Below are 24,876 nucleotides of genomic sequence, written 5' to 3'. Positions count from 1 at the left end.
ATGACAATCCTCCGAGCATATTTTTGTCCTGAAAAGGCTTCCCATTAATACCATTTGTCGTTCGGAGGCGGCGTTAAACTTAGGTCCCTTTTTTTGTGTTATAAAGACGGACAAGTTGGAGAAGAAGGTGGGACAAATTCTTGGCAAAAGACTAAGCGCCAAAAGTTTATTTTAATTTTATTTTTTTGCTGAATTGACGGTTCTTGGCCAGATATATATGTAGTACATATGCTAATATTAGTCGTTCCGGTTATGCAGAACCGACTGTTGCTTATAATTCATTCTGTTGGAAATGCATTAATTGACTCGGATAAATCATGAGGACCGGTTTTACGATACGAGACCGACTTGGGTAAAACGTACCAAGCACATCCACAAGCACTAGCAAGTTGCTGTTGCTTGAGTTAAGCAGTTTTCCGAAAACTGAGCCGAAACTCAAGTTGAATTTTTATTCACATATTCGGCAAAGCATTCGGCCCTATCGCGAATTTCACGTCAACAAATATTCCCAAAAAATAATTATAAAACAAAAACAATTTTTCCTAATTTGTTTTTGTTTTCCATGTAAAATTATGGGAAAGATTTATTCACATGGAATTGGTGATAGGGCTGATTGATTAACTGCGCGACTATCGGTCACTTCAGCAACATTCCGCAAATTGGGGGAGTTTGCATGTTGTTACAACAGTGACAACATTAGTGCGAAATATTTCTCTGGAACCCATCTATCAAAATTCCTAATTTTTAATTTTTTTTTTCTAATTTTGGAAAAGCCCGTATACACACTTTTTCTCATTTTTTGCATTAAAATGAATTATAGATTAATATTTATCTAATATACATTTTATTACTATTTCCCTTATACATATGCAGGTATATATGTTTGGATCGCGGTGTCCATAGGCACCCAAAAAAATTTTTTTCAACGGTGAAAAATTAATAGTTTCGCAATGCCAGCTTGCACATTGATCTAATTATTTTAATACACTCATGCATTGTTTAGCAGTCGCAATGCATTTTTATGTGCAACGTGTTTTTATGTTTTAATTTTATATTCAATAACTAAAATTAGCCTCATTTACTTTAGCTTTAGATTTTACGCAAAATGACGCAAAATAATTGCAATACTGTTTGTACGAACGAAACGAAATACTGTTTAATTATTAAATAATTATATTTCAGAAGATTTATTGATACAAACCTACATACATATGTCTATGTATACGTAACTTAGCACCTTGCAATAAGCTAAAAACCAAATGTAATACTTCAAAGTAGATTTTAATTAAAATCAATTATATAAAAGAAGCATATGCCTAAGTATATTAAATAAACATAAAAAAAATTTAAGACTTTGACTAAACTTTGTTTATAACATGGGAGAAAATAATTAATATTAATGTATTCATACAATATATACCTTTATTTATCTGAAAAAGTAAAAGTTGTTGAAAATGAAAATATCTATTGAAGGTAAGATGAATTCGAAATAAAAATTAAATTAAAAGCCAAATCGTAAAAGTATTTTATATAGTTTAGGCGTGCATAAATAAAAAAAAAATAGGGCAAGCCTAGTGAATTCTCATTGTGCTATCTTATCATTCAGTTACTATAAAAAAAAACTACGTAGCATAATTCGTAGTTAACACGAATATTTGGAAACCTTAAGTGTAAACTCGTTTCAACAATGTAAAGTAAGTATAAGAAGCATTGAGTAGAGATTGAAATAGCTCCAACGAAATAGGATGAATATGTCCCACCATTATCTGGAAAGCACAAGAAAATGAAATAGGTACATGAGTATGCACATGGCCGTACCACATTGCAAGCAAACAAAAAAAAGTTCACCTTACTCCCCTGAGTCTAAAGTATTTTTTACGAGGCGATTCGAAAAAAAATCCGAAGCTTGGGGTCGCCTTTTTAAATTTCTCCGTGACACCTACATTCGGCAATAAACATTTTTTTAACATTGTCCTAATAGGAATCCTTTCTTAGCAAAAATTTAATGATTTGTAATCATCGTAAAACAATTTTAATATATGTATTCGTACGTGCTATTGTAATTTACAAAGATTTTGATTTTTTGAGTTTAAACAGTAAAAAATAACGATAACAATATTTGAGTTTTATTTTTTTGCTCAAAGGAAATTATTATTACTTGATTTTTATTTTTTCGATAAAAAATAATATAATTTTATTTTTTCGCTCAAAGATATGTAATACATAATTATTATTGAGTTTTATTTTTTCAATTGAGAATAATGATTATCCAAAAACGCTAAAGCTATACCAGCGTGATTTCCGATGTGGTAGAGATACTCCAATAAAAGGAATAAGTCACAAAATTTTCAGGTCAAAATTTTAGTTGGTTGGGTCTGTATGACCTTTTAAATTTTATAAATAATCATTATTTTTTAGTGGAAAAATAAAACAAAATAATAATTATTATCTTTGAGCGAAATAATAAAAATCATAAAATAATTATTACTTGTGATCGAAAATATAAAAATCAAATAATAATTATTTCCGTTAAGTGAAAAAATAAAATGCAATAATAATTATTATTTTTAAGCGAAAAAATAAAAATCATAAAATAATGACGAAATGATCATTTAAATTATGTTGCGCATAATCATTACCGTCCCTGAAAATACTTTGAACTCAGGGGGCAAACTTTTTTTCGCTACGGTCTAATGTTATACATTAGACTGCATCACTCCCCATACAAAAAAAAATCGGTACTATTTTTCCACTGGAATTTTAAAATCTATTATATTTTAAGACGTCCACCAAAATATTTCTGCAAAATATTAAGATTTAAGTGAGCTGTACCGATTTGAAAATACCTCCAAAAATTGAGTTTTTTATGAATAAAAATGGTTTCTTAAAAATTTTTTTTTTAAATCCCCTCAAATGACAAAACGGCTTAAGCTTAAAAAATTTGCATAAAAATATTTTTAAAAAATTAATAAAAAATTGGAACGGAATCATAATGTTGAGATTTTTGATGCTGTTTTTTTTAACTTTTTTCAAAGATTGGTATAAGAAAAACTAATAACTGCACCTAAACTCTTCCGTTTTAGACTTAAGAGGTGTCATTGGGTAGGTATTTTCTCACCCTTTTTAGTTCTTTGCTTATAAACTCATCCAAAGGATGAACGAGAAAAGTAGGATGAACGAACGTCATTCAAAGTTGAATTAAGATGTTTTGGTGTTTGAAAAAAAAAAAAATTGGGACAGAAATTACTTAGTTTTGGACAGAAATAAAAACAGTGTGAAAATACCTTTCTACTGAGATCCCATAAGTGAAAATTAGAATAATTTTGGCCCAGTTATTCAAGTTTTTCGTAAATCAATCTCTGAAAAAAGTTAAAAAACCGCATCAAAAATCTTATTCTTACGATTCCGTTGAAAATATTTTTAAATATTTTTATGCAGATTTTTTAAACTTAATCTGTTTTGTCATCTGAAGGGACTTTTTTCAAAAAGTTCTTTAAGAAACTATTTTTATTCATAAAAAACTCCATTTTTGGAGGTATTTTCAAATCGGTCCAGCTCACTTAAATCTTAAAATTTTTCCGAAATATTTTGGTGGACGTCTTAAAATATAATAAATTTTGTAATTCTGGCGGAAAAACCGCAACATTTTTTGGTGATGCAGTCTAATATACATACATACATATCATCGATGCCTTTGCAAAACCGCCCATCGAGCAATTGCAAAACCGCCAAGGGTTACCAAACCTCATTTTTACCACAACGGCAATTTAGGTGGTTCTGCAACTGGTCGGTTTTGCAAAGGCATCGTCGATATGTATGTGCATAAGAGAGAAATTAAATATGTATGTATGTTCTTCATTCGTACCGCTGGCGGCTTCTGAGCTCGCAGTATCATCAAGAGAATATGCTTCTGCACCGCTATTGGAAATGTAAACCATTCAGTATCGTAAGCAGCAGCAGCGATGGCAAGATTCTATGATTGCAAAGAAATGAAAATTGGTAAGATTTTTTAGTGTAAAAATATTTTTGGTAAATCGAATAGAGATGAAGTAGGGTTGAGAATTGCATAAAATAATCTGGGATATCATTGAATCCATTTTAGTCCAATTTTTCGGCAATTTTGCCACTGAATTCGGATAAGCACGAACACATTTTTATTGTCATTCAATTTTAGTATAATATAAATCAAGTTTGAAATATCCAGGACTTACCGTTGATTTTTGGCAATTGTTTTTTTTTTTTTTGGAAAAAAGTAACATCGTCTAATCATGCTAAAAATCAACGATATTTTGCAGCCACTTCAAACTTGACCTTTATTTAATGGGCACCAAAATTTAATGGACTACAAAACTGCATACCAAAAATTTTTCCAAAAAGTCTGAGAAAAAAGTTTGAAAATTTGTTGAAATTCGTCGAACTTTTATAAATTTTGAATTATGTTCATATTTTTTGTTAGAGATGAGCTACACTTTTATAAAAGAAATTATAATTTACATTAAATAAACAAAAGAAAAACTTGTTAAAATGTCGCGTGCCTATTTATATTTTCGCCACCGTGCATACTACGTTCGTAGCGATACGGATTTAGTGATCGCATTTTCGAAGATTTCGCGAAAATCGGACATTTTTATTTGAACATTAAAGTTGGTTGTATTTTTTGTTTAAAAATTAAAATTGTGTAGGTTATTACTTATATATAGGTATAGGTTACACTATAAGTTTTGCGAGAATTTCACAGTGAATGCTGGAAGACTACCCTCATTTGACGAGAACATTTTGTAACCGATTTCATAATAAACAGTGAACACCTCAAATGAAAAAAACTTTTATTATTCGAACTCTTGGGCAACTATGGAGAGAAGTTTCTTTGCGTCTGTACTTAATTTTTTTAAATTAGAAAAGTGTGTGCAAATTTGTTCATATCTTTATATTAACTAAATACCTGTTCCCGAAGTTCATTTGCATACCAATACAAGGACAAAATTTGTGCAAATATCATTGTAATATAAGCACAAACAATAACCGTCTGGGCTGTTGAGTCCACCTGCAACAAAATTTTGATGAAATAAGTAATTTTCTTGATATTTATGAATTGGTTTAAAATTAAACTAATACTTACAATAATTAATAAGAAAAGCAGCGCACACAAAAGAGTACCAAAAGCAAGAAATTCCAAAAGAAAAATGTAGGTTGTCAAATCATTCACTCGACCGATGTAGCTGCATTGCGATATACATATAGTATTTGTGTGTATGTTAGACCGGGTCAATTTGTATAGGAGATTTTTTCGACTATGCGCGTATAGCACAGAAGAACTTTACGCATAATTCTAAGAAGCGTCGAAAAGGAGTGCTTCTACATTTTGTATAAAAATATGCTTTAAAGAGTTTTTTGGTACAAAGAATCAATTTCTGCACTTATCTTTTTCTTAAAACTTCCACCAGAGGGTGCAACAGTGAAAATTTTCATATTTCCTTTGAAACTTAATTTCGCCATTTGACCAAACTCCAAATTGATTTTAGACCTTTGGCTTCGTCGGGCAATTTGCTTAGAATAACACGTAGAATCATATTACGCTATACGCGCATAGTCAAACAAAAAATTACCCGCCCTAATGTATATATATATATATACGTATATGTATAGACATAAATGAACACTATTAGAAAAGAATTTAATATAGAAATTTAACTTTACTCACTTTATAATGTTTAGCTGATATTGAATACATTCCTTAACATTTTTGTGAATCAATCCATCAATATGCCGCACACGATGCAAAGTTTTCAAACGAAATTGCAAAGCTTTGCACATCACAATACTAAACATAATCAGAGCCACTATCAGACTTGTATAAGGGATGTACATGCAACAGCCCATGGGTGTGATTATCATCTGATAAATGTACCAAAACTCGTAGAAAGGACTCTTGTACTCGTTAATGCCTGGAATCATGCTACCAAAAGGTAAAACTATTGACAAGTGAAAAAATAAATTAGTGGAAAACAAGCTCTGAAATATGGACACAACAAAGTGCAAACCTCTTTCGGTAGTAAAGAGTGGATAGAAAGCGAACCCAAAACAGGTTAGAAGTCCAAGAAAGAGATTACCGCGCGCCATATATTTTCCAGTCGAGTTGACCTCGGTAAGTAGATCTTGTATGTAGGAATCCTTTGTTTTCTGAGAAAATATAAAATAAAAGAAGATAATTGTTTTTAGCTCTGTGTACTATAAATTACCTAAATTTGTTTATTTTTTTTCTATAATGTTTTATGTAATGTAATTCAGTGCTCCTGAAGCAACTTTATGTGTATCAATATATAAGTATGTGGGAACAGATTTTCTTTCTTGTATTTACATTATAAATATTAAGGAAAAACGAATATGGGCGGGTCTTTATTAGAGCAACAGAAGCCAAATCAATAATTTTTAAATTTTTGTCAGTCTGTCTGTAAGTTTGTACACACATCACTCATAAGCTAATACATGGAATTGAATGCAGTTACCACCGATGTATTGCTTGAGGTCTAATTTAAGATATGGGCTCCATTTTACAGCAGGAAAATATCTTATTGGAAAAGTGGGCGTGGCGCCACCTATACATACTAAATGAGAATGAGAGCAGTAGTGGCCTAACCCAAAAAAAAAAAAAATTGTTTGTACCTACCTACCAGCATATTTATAATAGTCTCAAATTTTAAAATAGAAGTATTGCGCGTATTGCTTATTTTTCACATTTACAGCTGCTTAGCGTACTATAAAAAAAAATAAAATTGTGGCTTAGGCCACTTCTGCTCTCATGGCCTCATATCTGAAAGTATTGCGGATGTATGTATATGTCAGGGAGTGACATCTATTGTATATATACATATTACTGTTATTTTTTACTAATATTGTAGATGTGAAAGTTTATATGTTTGGTTGTTTGTTACTCAATCACGCAAAAACGGCTAAACGGATTGATATGAAATTTGGCACGTAGATGGCTTACTGGTTGGATTAACACATATATATTTTTTCGGTAGCTGCACCAGGGACTAACCTATTCCGATTTGTTTGACATTACACGTTATGTGTTACAGATATAATCCGCCGTTGCTAATGCGAATGCGAATATTCGCAACAACATACATGACCAGCATGGAAACACCGGAAATATTTCAGAACAATCACTCAACTAAAGCAATCAATTAAAAACTAAATCAACTTCGATTAATCGTAGGTCGAATTTGTAAGTTTTTTTTAGACGTAACAAAAATTTTTGCATTATTCTATTAAACAATACTTAAAATTTGGCGATTTTGTAGCTCGAACCATTTAAACAGCCATGCCCAACGCTGGCCGAACTCCACAAGAGAGTGCAAAACATATATACATATCGCACACCAAGATCTAAAGTGCGATCAACTTAAAAAATAATTTTGGGCGATTTTTTTGCATAAATCAATTTATAGGTCTTGCATCCAATTAATGGAGATATTTTTCCTCCATGATTATACACATCACCCTAAATACTACTGTTATACCTGTTTTTGTATTATGTAATTGCGTTGAATCTATACGAAGTACAAGCACTTAAATTTCCCTCTCTGAATTTTGAGTTAGCTAACTTTCGATCTACATAGGTGTGCGATATGTACTACTTTCATCCCAAAAAAGCACTTTACCTTCAGGTCATAGTAAAATTTTTCTAGATCACTCAACAGCCGTTCGTACTTCTCCCGATCGTACAGCAACAAATAAGCTCTCAATAACGTATTGAACCAAAGCACCAGCATATAGGAGTTCCTAATTATGGCGTCGATACCTTCGCTAGTGTGAAACATATAGTAGAGTTGAGTGAAAACTAAAAACGTTGTCATCGATAAGCAAACATAACGGCGCCAGGTGTGTTCGTAAATCAGTGACCAGAAGCGCAGAATGCGTACACTCATATAGATCATTTGCAGATCGTCAAACATACCGTCACTCTTTTCTCGACCAAACGATGAACTAACGCGAATCAACATTTGAACTGTTGCCGCGGTGGGCTTTTTTTCATTTTTATACAAAAATTGGTAAACATGCTGTTTTAAGTATTTATGTACATATGTATGTACATACATATGTTTGTAATTACAAATGAGCAATCGACCTTGTAAGGATAATTTCGAATTCACACAAATAAGTTGAAACATGAGTCCAATTATCCACAATGCATTGCACTTAAAAGTTGCATACGTAGCACGGAAAAATAATAAGCAATCAATTTGAAAAACAGAAAATAGATGAGTACTCAATGAACACAATAATGCCGGTGTCTTTATTTCACGTAACATTCAATTGCTAATGGGAAACGAAAAGTTCATTTTATTTCTTATATACATACTTCTTGCCTGTACAAATACGGGGCTGACTAAAAAGTCCTTAGAATACTTAAGAAAGAAACTTAAAATTTGAATTTGGCTTTACTAAAATTTGATGGGCTACAAAATGAAATACCAAATAAGTTAGAAATTTTGGTCAAACTTTGCAGAATTTTGATAATTTTTGCGCTTAAAAAAAAAAAACGCGTAAAAACGTTTAAAACATATGGCGGATTGCTTTAAAACGTTGCGCCACGTTGGATTTTGTATTCTAGCAGCTGAAGAAACGTATACTAAAAATTTCAGACATGTGCTCGCCATTTAAAAATAATTAAAAATTTCACAAAAAAAATCGAAATTTCTGAGAATTGCTTAAATCTTAATTTATGCTCGGGTTATCGTTAATGCGGGCACACGGGCGGGCAGACTTCTATCTTCATTCCGAGCATTTTGGTATATAAGTATATGCCTATATCTATGTGAACAAAGTTATTATATCCTTGTGCACAAATGCGCTCGGGCATNTCACAAAAAAAAATCGAAATTTCTGAGAATTGCTTAAATCTTAATTTATGCTCGGGTTATCGTTAACGCGGGCACACGGGCGGGCAGACAGATATAGCTGCACCGACTTCTCTCTTCATTCCGAGCATTTTGGTATATAAGTATATGCCTATATCTATGTGAACAAAGTTATTATATCCTTGTGCACAAATGCGCTCGGGCATAAAAATGTTTGTACATACATACACATACACATACATATGTATGTATGTATGTAGATGTAAATACTTACAAAAACCCAAAGTCACGAAAATTAATTCATATAAAGAATCGATGTTGGAAAATTTAAATTGCCGTCAATCACATCAATCGAATACGCTCCTAAACATGCATATGGGAATTTCCATGTGCCCTCTGTGAACGAAAAATAACACTCAAATAATATACATACATACTAGAGGTATACGCCGCCGAGCCACGCCGCCGCCGCCGCCGTTTTTTGTCATTTTTCACGCGCCGCCGCCGAATTACGAAAATATCGGCGCGGCGGCGGCGGCGGCGGCGTTCGGCGCCTAAGGAATTTTGTACTCCTCGTAAAAAAACACTATTTTAGAAAATGAAAATTACATTTTTAAAGGAGTTTTTTTTTTGCTTAATTTGGGCCACTGAACATTTCCAAAAAAAGCGTAGCTCAGAAAAAACATAGGTAACACGTTTTTCAATCGAAAGCGTTTATTACAGTTAAATTAGAGTCAAATACTGGTAATCTGACGATTTTTTGCCGCAGTAGACAATTTTTTTCAATACTACAACAATACTACTTTTTTATATACTACAACAACAAGAAAGTTATAACACATCTAAAACTTTAACGCCAATATCTCAGAAAGCAGTTTTAACAGAAGCGCCCTTATTGCATCTAACTTCTCAATTATTAGAGATAAAACAAAGACAAGTTGATTTTCCTGTGAATTTTTTTTTAATACACTTTTAATAAAAAGCAAACTTTTTTTTTTTGCAAATTTTTGCATTCGTAAGTTATTTTATTTAAAAATTACTATTATTTTTCATTACATTCGGTTCCCCTAAGAAAAATTTGGCGCATTATATTTTAGTGGAAATTTTAACCATCTATAAGCCATTTTTTAAACAGTGGGTAAAAAGGCCCGTTCTGGTGGGAGTTGATGGGTTAAACTTTTGGAAAAAAGTAGACCAAACCTTGTTTTCAATACATAACCCCCAAAAAAATCGTAACAACTCCGTAATTTAACATAACGGTTGATAAGATTATTGCAAAAATTTATTGACAGCGATACAAATTACCCCAATAACTTGACCTTGTAAATTTTTGTATTTCTTTAAATTTAAATAGCACATACGGATTTGTAGAGAACATAGAGATGTACATATGTATATACCTCAGACTTTCGTGTGTTCGCCCATCCATCAGCGGCAGACACTCAAGATTTTATTGCAAGTAGAAAGTAAGATAATTTAAATTTAAAACTAATTCAATTAATGAATTAAATACAATTACAATCTGAATTGCCATGGCGAATGCCTAAGGGTGCCGAGATGACAGGACAGGATGAGCAGTAGCGCCGGCGTCTCCAGACGCGCCGGCCTCGCCGCCGCCGCCGATTCTTTTTGAAGTTGACCACGCCGCCGCCGCAAAGCCTTTCGGCGTAAACCTCTAATACATACATAGTTACACACAAAGGATCAGATCAGAATGCTATTACAAATCTGCTATTCCGGCCTATTCCCGTTAGCATTGTCGTTTTTATCGTCGCTCCGTTCCTATTCGTTTCAATTCGGTTCAGTTAAATGTGGTTCTCAACAATGAGATAACGCATGGTGCGACATCATTACGACATATCGTCATAGAGAATACCGAAGGGCAAATGGATTTTATGAGAAGTTTTTTAATAGGAGAAATACACTAAGAGGTTTTCTATACCTGCCGATGGGCGGCCGCTGTTAGAAAAGCAATTTCTAATTTAGATGTTGCCCGGATCAGGGATCGAAGGGAATTTTTCTATACAAATTTGAATTTCATTCCACAAAAAGAAAAGTTAATTTAACAATAGTTTAACTGCTTATAGCTAGCTTAAGATGTAAGTATAGGAGTGTTCGCTATGCAAAAAATTTGTACAAGTTGGTACCAATTGTTACCAAATCGTGTTCGTTTAGCCAAAAACCCAGTAAAACTTGCAAGGAGAGAGCACAATTTTGACATTTCATTTGGAGGGGAAGTTGCAAATTCGTGCTGGGAAAATTTTCGCCAGTAAGAATTTGCAAGCAGGATTGTGGCACACGGTTGCATTTTGTCAACATTAATTTGAATCAACGAGTTCGTTAAATTTAAAAATGAACAATCTTGTTACGATTTACTAATGAAAGAAGTATGTAAATATTCGTTTATTCAATTAATATAATTAATTCCAAACATTTGAAGGGTACTCGGCTGAAAAAGCTGTATTCGTAATCGGAACGCAGTCGGCACCACTGTCGATATAGGAAATCCGACAGTGACTTCCACAAAGAAATTGAAGCGTATGTTGAGGAAAGTCAAAATAAGAAGAAATATACGTATAGGTCCTGTTTTTGTTTCCACCTGAAATAATTTTAAAAATTTATTATGCTCGTAATGCAACCGTGGACGCCAGCTGGCAGTGAAGCTTGCAAATGTTTGCTAATTCCTGTTTGCGCAAAACTCAGTAAGTTTCTCTATTTGAGAGAGTAAGATACCTTGTTCTCTGAATTTTGTTACTGGCTAATTCTTACTGGCAGTTGCATAGCGAATACTCCTTATGTTAGTGGACACTGCGAATATTGAAATCAGTAGCTAAGTGGTTAAATAACGTAATATCCGTAGTTGAATCGAATATTAAACTGTTACTAGTGAATTTAATTTCCATTAAAAGTGAAATAAAGCAAATTTTGCGTTATTGCCGCTTGTGTTATTTCACCAAGCCAAAATGAAATATGCAGTTTTTAAACAGTACGGAAAAATATGAAAGGATGCCAATAAAGGGTCTTGTCAGCTGCAGTGCAAGTGGCAATATGTTGTTTTCTCGAATCAGAAAAAGTTCAACATGGATGGGCACGACGGCTATTACAACTACTTTCACCAACGTCGTGAAAAGCAGCAATTTCTAGAACGCCATCGCAGCCGGGAAGGAGGCTTAATGGTTTGAGTGCTTTATTGCATTTCGATATAATCGAGCTGGAATTTCACTCAACAAAAATTATGGCATTATTTGGCAAGGGAACACTTTTCAATTTCATTTGGGCCAATACACTGGAGTTCCAACAAGATAATGCTCCAACACTCACTGCACGGGTTGTTAAAAACTGGGAATGGCCGCCATATTCTCCAGACCTTAATATCGGGGATGGCTTACACGGAACTCAGGAAAGCAATTCGAATATAAAACAAACTTAATTACTGTCAGTCAAGCCGCGGGGGTCGATGTATCCTTAAACTACTTAAAGTCCCTTTACGTTTATATTCCTGATCGAGTTTTCGAAGTAGTTATCAATCAGTGAGGTTGTACTGAAACATTACAAATGAATGAAAAATAGCTAATTTGAAAGAAACATATGTGTTTTTATTGCTAATTCATACTTAAGCAGTAATAAATTACACTGAACCTATTCTATTGAAAGATTTAGTTTTCTTTTTTCTCCATTCTTTGAAAAACGTCAAAAAACCCCCCTTTTTGCCCCTTTTTTGGTGTTGTTCTATTGGAAATTTAACTGGCTTCGAAACTCCATTTGCCTAAAGTTGAAATCATGCTGAACCTATTCTGCTGAGTGACAGTGTATATATGGATTTACATATCATTTAAATGTAGCGATTTAACAGCACTGTTATTTATGTAAAATATTTAAACCAACAATCTGCTCTAAGCGAAACAAGCAACTACACGTAACCGGCACAAGCGCTTTAGTTAGCACATATTACCCAGCAACCCAGCAACCCAGCAATTTACACTCACATAAATACTTATATATATTTGGTTAATATCGTATACACGTACATAATTGTACGTAGCACCAAAGAAGAAAGTGCACGAAGAAATGTAAGAAAAGAAATTCTCCTCGAACTGGATAGATACATACATACACATAGAGGTGAGCGTAAGAAAAGTCAACTTTATACCATTTACAACTCATAGCGCTTCATAGTATGATGGCATTGGCATTGGCAAAGAGACATTGGAAGCCACAATGATGAAGAGATTGAATTCCATGGACTAACAAGTGGTCTTATGCTGCGCCACAACATCCAGAGGTTCAATGTTTAGGTTGCACATAATAACATTTCAGTTGAGTGGCAGCTTTTGACGGATCTTGTTCTAATTTCATTGAGAAATAAATAAGTATTACAAGCACTTAAGTGCTTACAACTATCAAGGAAAAGTGTTAGTTTTAGCAGAGTAAATAGTAAGAGCATAAGAAGTGCAACTGAAATTAATAAAAGAAAAATATTTAACAAAAAAAGAAGTTGGAAAAAAAAAATTTTAAAGTGAATATTTAGGTGTTCCTTGTCGAACGCTAGTTGCTGCAATGGATAATCGTTTATTTTGGGTAGGTTAAACAATTTGATGAAAATCAAAGAGCGACAAATTATTTACTTGCTAGGAAAATTTAATAACTTTTCCGGTTATCTGTATGCGTGCATATACACTTTTGAGTGATTCTGAACATTTGTTGCAGCATGTACTTATGTATGTACATACTGCATTTCCTCTACATGTTCTAGATTGTTCAGAGCACCTTAGCTTTTTTGCTTTCTATATATGTAAGTATCTATGTATATCGGCACAAGAGTTTTGCAATAAATGCGCAAAGTAATTATTGCATTATTTCTTTTTCTAACATTTTACTAGAATAGAATTTATTCATTCGGGTTCGTTGCTCAACTCTTTCGTTTTAGCTGCTTTATGTACTATGACTTGTATGTTGGCTAGTATGGGAAATGCTGAAGCATAGAAAAATATGTTGTGGCATCAGCACTTGCCGATTCTTCGGTAGTTGTTTAAGTTTTTCATTAAAAATTTCGCAGCTGAGTGTACGATGCTTTTTTAGCAAAGTAACTTAAAGGAGATGTGGAAAGTTCACTTAAATTTATGTACCACAAAGAGTGTACAGAGGAGGGCAACTACGGAATGCAAACATCAAAATACGCGCATGTTTTCCCGTTACTTAAAAATGGATATGGCTGTATGCATATTTAGAACGATTCTTCACACATTACTGGATATCGAACTCATCTTTTGTGTGTGTGTTGCTTTGAATGACACAATCGCTTGCATAGTTTTACCAACACACGAGTATTTAAATAAGCACGCATGTACATATGCCATATAGTGGAACTGATACACATATGTATGCAATAATATGCATTCCCTGTCGGAATAAACGGATTAAAGGTGATAGTCACAAAAATTAATCAATTTTAAAAGAAGTTGGAAATAAAATATGTACTTTGCAGCAACTGTAGCACTCGCGTTGTTATTTGTCCAGATTTCAGTACAATGTTGAGACTTGAAACTTTAAAAATAGATACCTTAGAGCTCGGCTGCAATTCAATTGTTAGCAGTTTGATTCAGTTTCACACTTAGGTTGTCATATTTTAGCTGTTAAGCTTTGGAGTTAAGACACAATATAGCGCCGAGATAAGTAAAAAGTTACTAGTAGAAAGTGAAGATACTTCATCGAGTTAAGATTCATAGGCTTTCGCATGGATATTTAGGATAAATTGATGGCTATCCAACAGAGATAAAGTAGCATGCGAATGACATCAGATCTAAACTGTTTGTGCGGTTTAAGAAAAATTAGGTGTCAAAATAAAGGCTTTTATTTTTTTTAAAGGGTTGCCACATGAGAAAAAATTTGAATAAAATGATTTAATAAGTTAAATGAATCATTAAAATATGTGTGCTAATCGAAATATTTTTGTAAAAGCATTATTTCCAAACTACCTTTAAGAGGGTTGCCACTTATTTAAAAAGTCAAATTCAACTTGAATTAAGTGAATTGATGGGGCACGCATATGCATCACAATAGGGATGTCAGACGAAATAGGTTTAAGATCCAAAATATTTTCAGAGGGTTGTCACCTGTTTGAAAAGTCGAATTTAACTTAATTACAAGGTAAAATCTATTGCATGTTCATACGTTTTTCATCTGATCATTAAGTGTTTTGTAAGGACTGTTGTTAAAATTTTTAAATTAAAAATTAGCTAAACCTACACTATGAGTCTAGAGAACAATTGGTATCTATATTGCACTGTTTTTTTTTGTTTTATTTCTCATTTCGGCGACAGCACATACAGCAGGGTGGTCCAAAAACACACTGGAAAATGAACTTTTTGATGTTTACTTCTTGCCAAACTCCCAACGCCTCCCCCCCCCTCCCCCCTCAAACAAAAATAATAGAAAATAAGGATAGCCATATTTTTAACCGACTTCAAAAAAAGAGGAAGGATAACTTTGGACCAAGCGCAGCGTTTTCAATAATTCTTTTTTTATCAGAAAATAGTACCAAAAGGGCGCAGCGTTTTTCAGCTTAGTACAGAACCTAAAGAGGTTTGTCTAGCATTTCCTGGCCACATATAAAAAGTCTTCGCTTATTTGGAGACTAGTCCCTATTGGAAGTTATAACTTTGAAGTGAGTGAAGGACTTTGTCTACCTAGGATCCAGCATTAACACCGCCAACAATGTCAGCCTGAAGATCAAGCGAAGAATAACTCTTACCAACGGGTGCTTCTTTGGGCACGGTAGGCAATTGAAAATCAGAGCCCTCTCGCGACGAATATAAATTACGTTCTACAAATCTCTCATGATGGCCGTCCTTTTATATGGCACATAAACGTGGACGATTAAGAACAAAGGTAAGAAGGCTTTGGATGCTTTCGAGAGAACTATTCTACGCAAGATCTTTGCCCCGAATAAGATGGAATGACGAACTGTAGGAGCTTTTTAACGACATGGACACAATTAAATGCATAAAAATACAACGATTGAACTGGTTTGGACATGTTTTACGTCAGTTGCTTACAATAAAACGAATTAGTTGAAGTAGTTGAACTTGTAGTCAATAAAAAAGCACAAATTAAACTGCATTTAAAGTAGTTGATTTTCCGACAGGGTAGTTATACGATGGTTATGAATACAGAAATGTTAGTATGAATTTTGTATATTTGTATGAGCGCCATGTTTTTTTTCTGTTTTCTGTTACTAAAAAGTCGGTCACGAAATGCCGTTGCTTTCTTTTTGCGGCATGTCTGTAACTTTTTTCAGCATATTCTTACTGGCACCTTGTGAGCCGTACGCATCATTTACAACAACAAGAGAACGTAAACAAATTAATTACGAAATAAACAATGGCACATATTAATTTTGGACATTTTTACAAGTGTATAGCTGTTGCTAATATATGTATATATATATATATATATATATATATATATGCATATTTAATTTAGCCTCTTCAGCTAGAAGCATTAATGCCAAAAATTCCCCTGAACACAGTTTTTAATTCTCCAAATCTACATAGAAACTTTTCGCTGTTAACAACTCGTTCGCATACAGTTCAGTTAGAAACTTTCATTCATGACGCAGCCATTTTCCGCTACATAGTATATATTATTGCTAGTTTAATTTATTTGCTTATCATCTACATACTTAATCCGACAGGCCGTTCGATGCGAGCTCTTGTAAAATATAAATTCCTTTCTAACAAATGCGCATAAAAGATGAGCATTGGAGATGCATATGAACACTTAATAACAATTCAAGTGTACCAAGGAACCAGACAGTGTACATATGTATATTCACGTCAACAATCTACTGTAACCTAAACCCTGAATGCTGACGTCTGACCTACTTAATTCGAATATTTTGGTATGCAAACTAAGAGCTACATACTTTCAAACTCTAGCACGCTTAATGCCGCACGTTCCCATTTCTTTTGGTGCTTACTGCACAGGTGACACAAATGTATTGAATAAAGCACACCCATTCAATGAATTCATATACTATGCATGTACATATGTATGTATGTATTTGTTCATTTTGAATTCCGAAAATCTCAAAATTCAGTCAATATCTCCACAAGAAAATGTAGCTGTGTTAAAAAAACTGGAAGCAACAAAAAAAAAACAACAAATGAGAAACAGAAGCATTTCACTTTCTCGGTATTTAAGTTATTACAAATGTATTAGTGTCCGTAAAACATGTAGTGGGTAGAAAGAAATAAATCAAATGTAATCAGTTGCTATGCAGACATACATACATATAGCAATTGAAAGGTCAAAGAAATTGCGGTATGCTTTGCCTGCAGCTACTGGAAACGTAGATTGTAAGAGAAGACTGTTAAATTGGAGTCATTGATTCACCGCAGGGTCACTTTTCATTTCACTTAGTAATTGAAAGAAGAAGTGAAATTAAATCATCTCTTAAATTTATTTTATTAGGTTTCTTTTCCATTTATATACGACAAGCATTGTTCTTTTACTTAGATAAATACAGATGTGCCGAGGAGGAAAATTTTATCTATTAAAGTGAATGGTGAGGCTTAAATAGAAAATTCTTAGAACTTATAAGTGTACGACATTTTCACTTTTTTTCTGAGGAATTGATGAAACCAAGTTTTTCTGAATGTCTGGAATGTATTTAGAAAAGTAACATCTCAGTTTTCTTAGGGTCGCGATTTTAAGCGTTTTTTTCAATAGAAGTTGGTGGTCGCACGGCAGCATTTTAATGAATTAAAAGTGATTCAATTGCAAATATTTATACCACCAAAAGAGCTTTCCAGGGGTTTTCGTGCAAGAGAAATCTGAATGTGCAATTAATTTTTACCAAAAATCGTTTATTTTTACCAAAAACGCCGCGACTTCGGGGAGCACTTTGGTGCAAATAAACATGAAGAAACCTTGTTTACATTTGGCATTCATGTTCCTTCTATGTTGTTTTTTACATTAAAACGCACCCTAGCGGCCGTTTTCAAAATATAAATTGCAAATTCAGATTCTTCGAACCCCAAGATCCCCAGGAAGGCATTTTGAATGTATAAATATTTGCATTTTAATCATTTTAAATTGTTTTAAATATTGCTCTGCGATCACAAACTCAAAAGAAAGACGTTTAAGGAGGCTTACAGCCGAGATAATTTTTGTGGAAGGTTTCCGCCCGTTTCAAAATTTTAATTTAATTTAATTGATAAGATAAATTAAATATTCCAATATGACTAGATAACCAACTAGGATTAAGAAAGTTTACTGTCGAAAATATTTTCTAGGGTTGCCATTTATAAATAAGAGTTTTGGGCGGGAGTAAGAACGCAAAAATACTTTTAAGGCGTTGTTAATTAGCCAAGCATACCTGCATAATGACTACCTAATGAGTTCCAAAATATGATGCCAATCAAAACTAGTTGTACTCTTCAAAGGGCGACTAAGTATGTGAAAGTAAAAAAAAAATTTTAAGTAGAAAATGACGCATTTTTGGAAATGGTAATTAAAAGAATAACAGTAAAAGAGAATCGCAATTATATCAAAATACATATAAAAAAAACTTCAAATTAAAATAAACATATTAACGTTTATAGGTAAGCATCTATGTAAGACTAGCTACAATTAATACGTTTACGTTTGCAGTTAACTACATACGTACAAATGTATTCGGCAATAAAAAATCTATTTTCTTTACGAAGACTTGTTAAAAAATGTTTCCTAAATTTTTTCGTACATATGTACATACGTATGTATATGTATTTCTTGAGAAAATATTCGCCATCATAATTGGAAACAACGTACAGTAACATCTACATATATAGCCGTACATAATATCGTCAATATTAGCAACTAAGCAACAGTTAATGCCTGAACAATAAAATAATAATACATCGTACTTTGTTATAGCACACATATGTATGTACGTAATAAACTTCAAATTACATTTGTCTCATAAAAAAAACTCCCCAACAATTCATTTTTGGCGAAAGTTAATGTTTTGTCTACAAAAAAACAACAACAACAAGCGCGGCAACAGAGCAGAAGAAGCACTTCAATAATACACGAAATTGAACGCTTTACATACCTATGTACATACATAGATAACTTCAAACACTTTCTTTATTATTGTTGTATGGTGTTGCTCTTATATTTTTTATGTTGTTGCAGGTTAAAACCTGACTTATTGTTCTTCTCAAAAGTAAGCGGCCTGAGTGGAATTGGAAATAAATGTGTACATATTTATATATTTGTCGATGTATTTGCAAAACTGCCCATCAACCAGTTGCAAAACCGCCTAAATCGGCGTTGTGGCAAAAATTAGATTTGGTAACCCTGAATAAATTTGTTATTAAACCAACAGATTTGTAAAATAATTGCTAGAGAAAATACCGCCTCTCAAGGCAATGCCTTCAAAGAAAAGCCGTTTTTTCGCTCTCCTGAAAAATTTCAGTGTCGTAAAAGAATTGGTCCAATGCAGGCTTGCTTGCTTATAGCCCCGTCAGAATGAGTACTTTGCGTACGTGACGCTCAAGGATAAAACTGTCAGTTGAGTAGACTGTGTGTAATTACACAGGGAGCGTCAGATTGGCAACCCTTGCGTCCACGGACGCAACGAACGTTGGCCAATACTTAACTTTTGACGCACATAAGTCCGTCACTGTATAACCTTGCGCTTACACAAGACAAGCCAAATGAGAATATGCATTAATTGTCACATTGTTTGAGTAAAGTAGGCATCCAGACAATAAACTTCACTGAGAAAAGGGTTTAGTTGCGTCAACTAAATATATTTTCCTCAACACATGATTTGGTAATAGTTACATTTGGTTATAGTTACAAAATATTTTATTAAGGGAAATATATTTAGCTGAGTCCGTTCTCTGTGTATGTTCTAAAAGCCAAACATAGTGACGAATACATCAAGAGAAGTGTGAATAAATTAGTAAACAAAGTGTGAATGTTTTGCTGTTGTACTTGAAAAATTGACTTGTGTAAACGGCAAGTACGCGGCCATAAGGAACAGCTGATTTTTGTTTTGCAGCCCCAACACCTTTATTGTGGCGTATCTCTACGGCACGTATGTCACTTCCTCCGTATACTTTACCGTTATTGACGTACAAGTACCCATTCTGACGGGCCTATTAGCTTGCTTCGCTTCGAGAACTGTCAAAAATTATTTGAAATATACTAAAACGTATGAAGGCTGGTCAAATGGCAGGTTTACTACCCTTGCTTTAAGCGCCTCAAACTTTCAAACAGGCAAATGTTTTTTTTTTTGAAAGCGTTTTGTAGGCTTTTGGCAAAGAGGTATGTTCCTGTTCTAAACGAATTTAAACAAAATGCTGCAAACTGTTCAAACAAAAATTTGCTTACATAATTTTAAAAAATTCGTTGTTTCCATATTTATGTATGTATATTTAACATATCGCTGGCTTAGATTAAAAAGTTTCAAAGTCACTTTTGCAAACTTTAAACGAGAGAAAAAACACCTTATAGCCTTATTCTTCAATTAAATCGTTTTTGTTTTGTGTTATAATTTTTTTTAGTAAATGTACATATCGTTACCTTAATTCACAAAAGCCATAACCAGCCAGTTTTTTTTATTTTACAGTAGAAGCTAAAAACACTACAAAAGGAGTATCAAAAATAAATTGTAGGGCTTTTTAAAAAGTGACACGCAACTTTAAGATTTTAATTGAAGGTGCATCTTAAGACATCTTTCCAAAATACATAAGAGAAAAACGCAGTTTCGAAAAAAGTATTGGTTAGGGCCTTTATGAATTATGTTATATGTATCATAATGACCATTTCATTGAAATACAAATATTAGTTCGCATTCATGTAAAAATAAATGTGAAAAGATTGAGTTGTATTATTTAATTTTTTCTTTTTAATATTCTGGAGTTTTGTAGGAAAATAATTCTTAAAGTTAAGGGAACAGACTTTAACTTTTCAACCACACAGCTGGTTACTTTGACAGCGTACCCAGCCGCCATTTGGTCAAACAAGTTTTCAGTAGGTAAATCAAACCAAATTAAAGTAAGCAAGGCGTGCAAAGCAAGCCTGCATTGGGCCAGCGCCTTAAAAGATAGGCGGTTTTGCAATTGGTCGATAAGCGGTTTTGCAAAAACATCGACGATATATACATATGTATGTGTCTTCATATGTACACATTTTAATGGTCTAAAATCCCCAAAAACTATGGTTAACTCGGTGTTTTGGTTGAATATGAAATACTATAATTGTTCGCACATGGTAGAAATATATTTATATCGCGTTATCAAAGAAAACAATTTGCATTCCACGTTCGTCAATGCGGAAATCATGCTGCGCTTTTATCTATCGATGATGGCAGGTAATTGAACCAGGCGAAGGGCTATTTTCAAAACTTAAAAGTATTTAAAATCGACTTTAGGAAAGAATTCGACTTGTTCGTGTTTTGTTTAGATCGGGATATTTTTCGCGAACTCAATTTCGACGACATTATTACTTCAAATTTTTGCAAGTCAAAAATCTCGAAAAGTATAGTTTCAGTAATATAATCGTATTATACGGTTATAATATTTTTAATAGGTACTCGCTGTAGGGCCCCCGCATTTCCTGCGACTGTCTGCACTAATTATAATTTTTTAAACAATAATAATATAAATAACTGTTTTCTCTTTTTAGAAATTTATATGCCTCTCGCTGCTTACTGTTGATAGCTCGGCGCAAACACAAAACGATTATGGCGACGAACCGCCCGAGGGTTATTACGCTTTTGTTGAATCGCCAAACGCTGTACCGCCGAAAGTGCGTCCTCCACCATATACGCATGTCAGTGCGGATTGCAAAAATGTGGGTGGTAACAAAAAGGCTGCTGTATCTGTTAACAATATTTGTGGTGATTTAAACAAAGGACAAATTCCACAGAATCCAATGCGACAAAATGTACTTGGCGAGCCATATCCATTGTAAGTAAATATCAACAACAAGTCATGTGAGCCATGTTTTGTGGCCAAATATGCATTTACTAAAAAACAACTATACGACTACATATTTATATTTTCTTGCTACTCTAGTGAACTAATACGGAATCAAACACTAAAGTTTTTATCGAAAACTCTGCCAGTGCTTAAAGCAGACGACACTCTACCCAAGGTGACACAAATAATACGCGACGAACCAGTCGATCAGGTGGACAACAATAATATCGACCGGCACTACAATGCACGCGCGAAACGCTCAACGCCACCACAACCAAATAGCCAGCCACGGAATGAGGAACACGAATTCAGCTATTTCGATCCGGCCCTAGACGAAGAACAGCGCATTAATAGTCGCGCCACCGAAGAACGCAAGCCACGCAAATTCTGTGATGGCGGTGGAGTGTAAGTTTCTTGGATCGCTTATCGCAATACATACATACATATGTTTCAATTACTACATAAATTATTTTTTTCACATTTACTTTACTATTTATTTTTTTTTCTTCTTACAGCTTCTGCACTTTGTATCGCGCCATACAAGGTGATACTTCGGCCACACCGCAAGCTACTGCAGAGCGCCGCGAAGAAATCGGACCCATACGCTATGAGGGACCACCCACTCCCTGTCCGGCCAAGGTCGAATATGCCACACCAGTATTTGCGAAAAACTACCAAGGCTTTTGGCGATATGTAGTACAAATACCGTACGAAGGTTACTTCACACAGACCGTTGAAGTGACTCGCTGTATACAAGCGCGCTGTCATTACCTCGACGGTGGCTGTTTATCCTCACCACGTTGGGTTAGCTTGCTTGTTGCGGAAATTTTCTACCCAAATGCAGAGGACGCTGTACCGACTACAACAACGACCACACAAGCACCATCTGTACAAGACTTCCAAGCTTACCAGCAGTATCTGCAAAAGCGTGCCGGTGTAGCTACTGCATCTGATGGTACTAACCACAATAACCCGAATGCACCTGAATATAACCAACACTGTGATGGACACGATGATATTGGTTGTTTCCAAGTGCGACTCTACTATGATTGGTTTTTAATTCCGGGTTCGTGCAAGTGCTGGCGTCCAGACTACTTTGCTAAATACGTGCGTAGAAAGTCTGTGGCGGATTTGTAAATCAATGACTGGGGGTAATTTGCACTCGCCCATTTGCACTCGTAAAAGATCACTTTGAGAGAGCATTCATAGATAATCTCAAAGTTTACTCAAAAGCAAACTTCCTGCCTATTAGTCTTGCAATTATACATATCGCACCCTAAATTGAAAACAGACACATCTCAAAATTTTACAAATTTTATTTTTTTCTCATAAATTGGACATTGATCCATAAACAGTTTTTTGCCTCTCCTGAACATTTGGGATTTCTGAGTTGTGACTGCTTTTTATTTAGGGTACGATATATAAATATGTATGTAAATTTATACACATATATACATACTTATAATAGCACACTCTTGCATTTATTATTTAGTTTAATTTATAAAACGCTAAAGGAATTAGTGAAGTTTCCATTCTAAGATTCCAGCAAATGAAAATTTTCACGAGGAGTTTTCAGAGTTCTAACTTCGCAGCTACTAATACAAATGAATAACTCTTAACTGTATACTTAGTTGTATAAGCTCCAACTGCTTAAAAATAGTATTCTACTACAATTACTAATACTTAATTTAACTAACTATTTTTATTTGCATATGTATGTACTCGTATCTTGCTATAAGCATTTTCTGAAATACATTTGTTTTAAGTACCTTTGGAAAAGTCTTAGGCTAAAAACATAGTGGAGCGGCGAGCCAAGAGCATCGGGCAAAGCGTCGATTTCAAACGCATACATATGTTTTTCAATGGGAGAGCGCATAGTGAAGAGCAAAGCGTACATACACGTTTGTAATTTAAGCTTTGCTCGATGCTAGCTCTTCGCTTCGTCGCTCGTCGTTCTACTATTGTTTAACCCTTAGATGTAATACGTTGCCTCTTAACCTATAAATGAAATGTATCTTTATCATAGACATACAAATATGTTTACTTAAATATAATACACATACTTACATAAATATNGAGTTCTAACTTCGCAGCTACTAATACAAATGAATAACTCTTAACTGTATACTTAGTTGTATAAGCTCCAACTGCTTAAAAATAGTATTCTACTACAATTACTAATACTTAATTTAACTAACTATTTTTATTTGCATATGTATGTACTCGTATCTTGCTATAAGCATTTTCTGAAATACATTTGTTTTAAGTACCTTTGGAAAAGTCTTAGGCTAAAAACATAGTGGAGCGGCGAGCCAAGAGCATCGGGCAAAGCGTCGATTTCAAACGCATACATATGTTTTTCAATGGGAGAGCGCATAGTGAAGAGCAAAGCGTACATACACGTTTGTAATTTAAGCTTTGCTCGATGCTAGCTCTTCGCTTCGTCGCTCGTCGTTCTACTTTGTTTAACCCTTAGATGTAATACGTTGCCACTTAACCTATAAATGAAATGTATCTTTATCATAGACATACAAATATGTTTACTTAAATATAATACACATACTTACATAAATATATGCCACATATAAAAATAGTTTTTATGAAAACAAGTTTTGGTTACAGCTCTGACTACCATTAGACCTGAAAACGCACCATGGATGACCAGCCCGCTAAGAAGCGAAACCATCGCGTTTCTACTACAAAAGTCATCGAAATATTTTCCTCTCAACATATTATTTGGTAACTATAGCCAAATAATGTACCTGTCATGTATTGGGTTAAACATATTTAGCTGACGTAACTGAACTCTATTCTCAGTGTAGAGAATCACACCGCTACAGAGTAGCCGTCTTTATTTAAACTAAGATTCTAAAAGCTAAATGACTATATAACTTATCTACATTTCCATTGTGTTATGTATGTACATATAACTTAAACCTAATTAAACACCAGCACGCATCCAGACAAGGCCCAAGGTCGCATCACATATTAAGATTTAAAATACAATGCATATTTCGAATTTTTGGTTGTGC

The 24,876-nt window shown here is 33.9% G+C and overlaps 2 protein-coding genes across 4 annotated transcripts; one reads left to right on the top strand and one right to left on the bottom strand.

Moving 5' to 3' along the window:
* Window positions 1-613: 613 nt before the first annotated feature.
* On the bottom strand, window positions 614-8,397 carry Or49b (Odorant receptor 49b). 2 transcript variants are annotated; one of them, XM_017619791.1, is made up of 7 exons: window positions 7,668-8,397; window positions 6,042-6,180; window positions 5,702-5,972; window positions 5,120-5,219; window positions 4,943-5,044; window positions 3,866-3,973; window positions 614-1,766 (listed from the first exon to the last, which is right to left on the bottom strand). In XM_017619791.1, the coding sequence occupies exons 1-7, from the start codon at window positions 8,316-8,318 to the stop codon at window positions 1,665-1,667; spliced, it is 1,473 nt and encodes a 490-aa protein (XP_017475280.1). In that variant the 5' UTR covers window positions 8,319-8,397; the 3' UTR covers window positions 614-1,664. The 2 variants fall into 2 exon arrangements, with proteins under 2 accessions (XP_017475280.1, XP_017475279.1); XM_017619790.1 differs by having other exon boundaries at window positions 4,943-5,219.
* A 4,360-nt stretch (window positions 8,398-12,757) lies between these two features.
* Window positions 12,758-23,912, top strand: spz6 (Spaetzle domain-containing protein 6). 2 transcript variants are annotated; one of them, XM_017619794.1, is made up of 5 exons: window positions 12,758-12,989; window positions 13,044-13,445; window positions 21,549-21,832; window positions 21,941-22,249; window positions 22,360-23,912. In XM_017619794.1, exons 2-5 carry the CDS (start codon window positions 13,425-13,427, stop codon window positions 22,979-22,981), a joined length of 1,236 nt encoding a protein of 411 aa, XP_017475283.1. In that variant the 5' UTR covers window positions 12,758-12,989; window positions 13,044-13,424; the 3' UTR covers window positions 22,982-23,912. The 2 variants fall into 2 exon arrangements, with proteins under 2 accessions (XP_017475283.1, XP_017475282.1); XM_017619793.1 differs by having other exon boundaries at window positions 12,758-13,445.
* Window positions 23,913-24,876: the final 964 nt, after the last annotated feature.

The sequence above is a fragment of the Rhagoletis zephyria genome, unplaced genomic scaffold (assembly GCF_001687245.7).
Source record: "Rhagoletis zephyria isolate East Lansing unplaced genomic scaffold, Rhagoletis_zephyria_1.1 Rzeph_scaffold_01955, whole genome shotgun sequence".
Lineage (NCBI taxonomy): Eukaryota > Metazoa > Arthropoda > Insecta > Diptera > Tephritidae > Rhagoletis > Rhagoletis zephyria.
This window is presented reverse-complemented; position numbering and strand designations above follow the sequence as displayed.